Below are 7,293 nucleotides of genomic sequence, written 5' to 3' on the forward strand. Positions count from 1 at the left end.
TACAATGGATACAGGAAAACTCTGAGCCCCTCTTCATGATAGCCAGACTCCTCAACAATTTTGCTTTGGCCAGGACAGTTTAGGTGAGTAGACTGGGGAATAGAGAATCACTATAGGCCTGGCAGCCACGCATACCGAGAGGCTATAGGCTTTCACACTGACAGCAGCACAAACTGCAGCTGCATTGTTTATACCATATCTGGATGACAGCAGTTGAAACCTGGAGATACCATTTGTCTTCCAGAAAGAAAAATATTTAAAATTCATGCCTATGAAGTTCATCCTTCAGTTTATCATTAATTTGCTTTTCCTCTAAAGTATTTCATTATTTTCTTGTAACTACAAACATGGAGGTACCCAGATGAACCTATTCGTGGAAGTTAGGAAAGGGAGTATTTTGGGCTTTAGCTATGGTTTTTGACATCCTTCGCTCACTTCAATGCACAACTTCCCGATACGTGTCCATAAGAGTCACATAAAAGACGGAGGGAAGAGTACTACATAGGCTTGAAGGAAGAGTACTGAATATACTCAAAAGCATGTTTTTGACAGTTTAAAATATTTTTCCTGAAAAAACACTCCTACAAAGACCATGTGCCCCTTAAGATCCGATAAATTTTGTTTGTTGGTCTACAAAAATTTGTCACTCAAGTGCTCAGTTTGTGTTCACAAAGCCTATCAAGATCAACAGCTGCTATGTTGTGTACAAAATAAAGTTACAACACGCATCTTAACATGCAGCATTCTCCAGACTGAAATGAACAAATGACACCAGTGCAAGACTGACAACCTTGTTTCATGATGTGGTGCTACTAGGACAAAGTCTGCCCTGAGTTATTCAACTCTAGATCCATAATAATTTCATTTAACTGACCTTAGCCAAGGAGAGGACAATTTACTGAAATTAGTTGGACTTCTACCAGTTTAAATGAAAGAAGAATCTGTTACACTACCTTTAATTTGCAATTGAATTATGTTCAAAGACTTGAAAAAAACAAGCCCTATAAATGAGTAACAGTTCCTATTGCCAGGTTGGCTGTTCTGTTTAAAGTATCAAAATGAGTTTTATTTCAGTAAACTACTCTCTTGAACAGCTGTTTCTCATTACAGGGATGTTGCCATGGCTAATAGGCAAACATTTTTCTCCTCATACCTCAACAAAACTATTTTCTATTTCAAACCTTTTCTTGAGAATTAAGTAATATACCAAATCAACATGCTATCAGTTCTGCCAAAGCAAGCCACATACTTCCACATCACAACTGCTGAACTAAATATAAAGCAATCCTTCCCAACATACAAGTCATCATGAATACAGACCAGGATATCTGATCTCCTGTCTAAGAATGTACATGCTTCCAAATATGTCTGGTGGTAGACATATGTCATAAAAGTTCAGAAGATTAATATATTTCAGCACTTGTACGTACTCAGAGTGAGTCCTTGGCTTAACTAAAATCTTCCCTACTTTTAATACTTGGAAAAATAATCTTTTTTAAAAGATTTCTACATCTGACTCATTTGCCCTAATGGCAATACACCAAATTGCAATATGGAAGATACAGGTTTGACATCTTGGGTCATCTCCCAATTAACACTGCTAGATGCACTCCTCTCCACTCAACCTTATTTGGAAGGGCAACAAATGCAATACAGAGGTTTACTGGAATATAACGCAAGCTCGTAACTTTAAAAAGTTCTGAAAATGCTCCCCCATCTCTTCCAAGAAAAAAGGAACAGCTATGAGCTCTTCTCTGACTTTGAGCTACTTACTTTAGTAAAATTATATTCTATGTCATTATGGCACAAATTAAGAGGCTATCTTTAACAGCAATTTAACCAAAATTAACTACCATCAACATTAATGACAGTTACCCACATGTGCAAGTGAACTAATGTGTTAGCTGTGATGCTGTAAGAGATGCTGTAAAACAATCCCCTTGATACATTCAGAAAACACAAGAAACAGATTGTAAAAAAGGAAACTGCGTCGAAGGATACTTCCATTCTACTAGACTAATGCAGGCTCTTCGTATTGGGTTGTTGAGGGATAAACAGAAAAGGGCACGGGGTGGCCGACTATTAGACGTATTACCCTGTTTTTTGCTCTTGGCATATTGCTGGCGTTTTCTTTGGGACAGAGATCCTACAGGCTGGGCTGTGGTGGTACTCATATTTTGGGCAGCCTTTGCTTGTCTAGCAGCATCAATTGCAGCTTGCCAAGATAGAACAGTTTGCTTGGATGGTGCTGAACTGTTTGACTGAATAGCTGGTCCGTCACCAGGGAGAGGAATTCTGGTGCTACTTGCATAGTTCGCCTCTGTGGGACAAAAGAAAAAGTACTTGGTTATAATTTTTTATGCTAAAACGTGTCACAAAATTTCTGACAAAAACGTTATTTTAAGACCTCTTGGCAGTGTGACGCTACCATTACATATACTATAGAGCACAACCCTATGCATGTATATATGTGATTGAACAGTAGCAAAAATGCTCAGGAATCAGTATTATAACTTCAAGTTTAATCAAGCATCAAGAGAAGTGCTACACAAACACTTCACGTTTTGATTCTTCCACTTACTGCATTGTTTCCTAACTGGGTGGCAGCTTTTCTGTCACCATGTTTATCCAATAAAACACAGCTACTCCTTAAGATCAACTTTGCTGTAGTACCTTAGCATTTACTATTTTCTCACTTCATTTTGGTCAAAAAAGAAGTTGTTTAAAATACTTACATGTTATTCAGTTAAGAATAACCAACACTATGCTGGGGGGAGGGGGGATGTCCTGTAAGCAAGTTAAATCTTGCCCTAATCTCCATTTTCAAAGAAAAATGTGTGAATGCCTCCCACAACTGAAAAATCCGGTATTGTCTGCTGATAAACATGTTCATAACGACTGGTCTCTTTCACACTAGAAATTACAACCGTGAAATCACTGTAAAAGGCTGGGGTTTGATCTTGCTTTTTCACAAGGATTTATAACATAAACTGCACCTTCCAAATACTAATAAAGTCCTCTTTATCCAGATGACAGCAAAGAAGACAAAATACCACCTCCTCGCGAGCTCTTTGACTAGAGCAACAGTCTACTCCTACATGCACCTGTAGGAAGGAGAGACTCCTAAGTGAAATTCAAAACTTGAAGACGCCTGGGTGGGAAAAAAAATGGAGGAACGGCACAATATACGTGCTGGGAATTAGGGCTGGCAGGCGGGATGACTGTGAAATGGATCTTCCCAGGCCGGAGAGAAAAATAGCTCCCCGGCGATCGCTGCTCGTCACACGGAGGAGAGCCACGAAAAAGCACACCCCTCCTTTTCTAGACGGGGGGAAACAGACAACGAGAAAGACGCGAGAGCCGCGAACACGCGTGGACGCGGACGGGCCCGGCCTCCGCCGCTTCCCGCCGCCCCGCTCCGCTCGCTCGAGGGGCGGCCGCGCGCGCCGGGGGCGAGGGGCCGCGGGAGCACTAAGATGGCTCCCCGGGATGGCGGCGGGGGGGGGGGGGGGGAGAGGGGGGTGTCACTCTGGGGCCCCCGCGCGTCGCCCACGGAGGCGGCCGAGCTGCCGTGGGGACCCGGCAGCAGCGCGGCGAGCGCTGGCCAGCGGCGAGCGGGCGGCGCATCAACAGCTGGGTGACACGGGGGGCAGTGCCGCCTCGGGGGCGGGCTGGCACCGCGGGCAGAGGTGGGAATTTTATCTCCCAACATTTTTCCAAAGCATCCCCGCTACCCCCGCTCTGTTTTTTTCTTTTCCAAATAAAAAAAGCAATGGCACAGCCATCTCCCCCGCCTTCCGCCTGCCCTTTGGGATGCCATGAAACGTGGCTCGGCGCAAATAAACCACCCACCGACCCACCCACCCACCCATCCATCCATCTATCTATCCATCGGCTTTTTAAACCAATACTTAGGGAAACAACGCCCGGGTGGCTGCGTTCTCCGGGGGAGCCCCTGCCCCCCGGCAGGGGCAAAACCACAAACTTACTGCTAATTGGGGAGGGGGGAATCATTTAAAAACAACAGCGGGGGATGTGGCAGCGCCGGAGCCCGCCGGCGGAGCGGATTAACGCGGCGGAGCCCCGCGGCTCGGCAGGGCCGGTGCTGAGCGCATCGCACCCACCGCCCTGCCCCGACCCCGCGCTGCCCTCCCGCCCCGGCGCAGGGAAGCCCCCGGGGAGCCTCATCTCCGGGCAGGTTTATCCACAATTACACAAATAAGAGGAAAACGTAGATCAAGCCCTGGCCTCCGCCAGCGCGGCCAGATGCTATTAATGGCCTCGGGGCAAGAGACAGACACGCATAAACCCGCTCCCATGTTGGTTACGCGCCGAGGGCAGCACCTTATCCCGCCTTCACCTCATCCCCTACCCTTCCCGGTCCCTCCTCGAACCCAGCTGCTCATCCCTTCCCCATCCCAAACCTACCCCAACCCCTTCCCTAATCCCCGACTCCCAAATCCCTCATAAATCCTCCCCCGCTCCCTCCTCCCTCCCCTCAGCCCCGGGCACGCTGCTGCCCTTGGTGGGCGCTTCGGCTCTTACCTTCTGGGTGCTGCTCTGGCTGCTGCTGCTGGTGCATTATTCTCACTTTTTCCAGCGTGTGAGAGGAAAATGAAAAAAACAAAGGGCAGAGATGCCCCCCACCCCACCCCGAGCCAGGTGTGCGCTGCCCCCTGCGCTCCCCGCTACCCGACCCCCATGGTAGTGACTAGCGACGTGTGAGGGGCTGCTGCTCCTCCTCCTGCTGCTGCTGCTGCTTCGCCGCTGCCAAATCCCTCAGAGTTTGGGCCAACATGACACTCACATCCGGGTGACACGGGATCTCTCCATCCCTAGCAACCCGGCTGCTGCTGCTGCCGCCTGCTCCTCAGTCCCCCTCCTGCTGCCGCCGCCGCCTGCTCCTCAATCCCCCTCCTGCCGCTGCTCCTGCTCCTCCTCAGTCCCCCTCCTCCTGCCGCTGCCTCCTGCTCCTCAGTCCCCCTCCTCCCGCCGCTGCTGCCCGCCGCCACAGGGTTAACTCCCTCGCTGCTGCCACCGCCACCTGCTGCTGCCGCCTCCCGCGGCCGGGCCGGGCGGGGGCGCGGAGCCGCTCTCTAATCGCCTGGAGCTCCGGCAGCCGCAAATAGAGCTGCCGCCGCCCGCAAATAGAGCCGCCGCCGCCGCCGCCTTAACCCCTTCGCCGCCGCGCAGCGGCTCCCGCCCCACACCCGCCTCACCTGGTTCCCGCCCCTCAGCCCTCCCTCAGGCGCCGCTGCCAGCCCTCGCGCCCCCGGCCACCCCGCCCGCCCTCAGCCCTTTCACCTCCCGGCCGAGTCGCGCTGCCCCACACGGCAGGTACCGGCGTAACGCCCGGGACACCACCGAGACGGGAGCGGCTTCAGCGTCTCCCTCCCCCCGCACTCCGGCGACCGTGTCCCTCGCTACGGACAATTCGAGGCTGACCGGCCCGCTACGACCTGCCCCGGCCCGCCCCGCTCTCCCGCGGCGCCCGGCCCCGCTCCGCGGCCTCCGCTCCGCCTGCACCGCCGGGGCAAACCCCGCAACTTACTCCAACCTCTTGCTCTCCGCTTACCACACGAACCTGTTGAAAGGCCGGCATTCTGCCTCCGAGCTAACCCTGAGATTTTCAAAGTTTATCCAAATAAATAATTTGAATAAATTTGCCACTGGAAAAAAAAAAAATGGCGTTACCTTTCACTGCTGAACCCTAAAACTCATTCAGGTTTTGTTTCATTGGTCTTGAAACTACCCCAGCAGCCCTGCGTACCCAGACACGCGGCTGGAGGGAACGTGAGGTGCACTGCAAAGGAGGAGGCTCAGGTCAGCTGCCTTCGGTTACTGCAAGGCAGTGTTTCAATAACTACAAAGAGTAATTAATGAAATAAATAAGGATTATAGACACACAAATTCAAAACAGAATCGATTCTTCAAAAGTGGTCTGCAATGAACATTTTCCCAATTTTTGTAAGAGTATTTCAGGATTTTTTTTTGAACAAATCATGATCAAACCGGATGGTTTTAAACTTCTATCTTTGACAAAGGTATTTTGTTAGGAAAACGTTTCAGTGAAACCATTTCTACCATCCCTTTACCACTTCCTTACTGGTGTCCCTATCGGCTCTTTTACCCATCCTTCATCCACATCTCCATCTAATAATAAATACAGACAGCAATTAAATACAGACAGTAATTAGAAGAGCAATAAAATCTTGATATTACTGATATTCTTCAGGGACCTGGTGAAGAACACCCATCCTCAGCTTTATAAGGTGGAGTTTATCCCTTTTGCTATTACCTTTGTAAGCTAAACGATAAAAAACATGAGAAGCAAGGCCAATTATTTGGAAAATTATTCCAAAAAGAGTAATGCCAACCAATGCCACTTCCTGACCTTGATTTCAGCACTTCCCTTTTTATAATCTTCTGACCTGATGGATTCAGCCATTACAGTCATGAGTCAATCTGTTGCTTTGGTTTAATTGGAAGGTACCACACCCATCTGACAGGTTTCTATCATTACAACACACATTTTTTTTCAGATTAGAACAATCTACTATGTACTTGGGACTTAAATGTCCATGAAAGTCACTAGGACTTGTTTTCTCAACAGTCAGATATTTAGGTGTCAAAAATGCTTGGTACCTTTTCAAAAGTATCTAAATCAAGACTAGTTGCCTAACAACCACTGCAGGCACTGGAAGTAGGCACCTAGCATGTTAGCAGGAGTTAGTGCCTAACCTCCTTAGGCACTTAGTACCTCTACAAATCTAGACTAAGGTCTCTAAATAATTTTTTAAAATGAAGCTTATAAAGTTAAACACTGAAGCACTATTGAGAAATTCATAACAAATAAGGCCTAGATCTAACAAGCAAAAAGCATCCCATAGAAAAAGACTGCTTCCCTTGCAAATGTTTTCATAAAATTCCTGGATTCTGGCCTCTCCAATGCCTATTTTCTAACCCCCAGTCCTTATAATGGACCATAGCAATACGTACGGGAAGCTACCAAATGCTCCTCAAAACCAAACTTTGTGAGCCTCCGAATAAAACCATGAAACAGACAGAAAAAATTTTTTCCAGTTGGTCCAAACCTGTAAGCATATAGTTTTGCATATTTCAAAAGCTAACTGTCCTTTATTGCTAGATTAAATTATCTACCATATTTTAAAAAACAAAACTATAGTTAAAAAAGAAATGCGACTCCTTTTAGAAAGTTTTGAGAAAGTATCCAGGAACCCTGATACTATTTAGTCACAAAAGTGCTAATTACTGAAGCCATCAATTCTTCTC

General features: G+C 47.7%; 1 protein-coding gene across 6 annotated transcripts in view; it reads right to left on the minus strand.

The window, feature by feature from the left end:
- The window catches only part of CACNA1D (calcium voltage-gated channel subunit alpha1 D), a 196,666-nt gene extending 192,031 nt beyond the window's left edge, over positions 1-4,635 (minus strand). For 3 of the 6 annotated variants that reach the window (XM_074836259.1, XM_074836260.1, XM_074836261.1), the window contains exons 1-2: positions 4,546-4,635; positions 2,002-2,320 (exon numbers count right to left, since the gene is read on the minus strand). In XM_074836259.1, coding sequence (XP_074692360.1) covers positions 2,002-2,320; positions 4,546-4,582 — 356 coding nt within the window. In that variant the 5' untranslated portion in view covers positions 4,583-4,635. Of the gene's footprint in view, positions 1-1,986; positions 2,321-4,545 lie in introns of all 6 variants that reach the window. The other 3 variants (XM_074836258.1, XM_074836257.1, XM_074836256.1) reach the window with 1 other exon arrangement.
- Between the last annotated feature and the right edge of the window lie 2,658 nt (positions 4,636-7,293).

Source organism: Strix aluco, chromosome 11, assembly GCF_031877795.1.
Source record: "Strix aluco isolate bStrAlu1 chromosome 11, bStrAlu1.hap1, whole genome shotgun sequence".
Classification (NCBI taxonomy): Eukaryota; Metazoa; Chordata; class Aves; order Strigiformes; family Strigidae; genus Strix; species Strix aluco.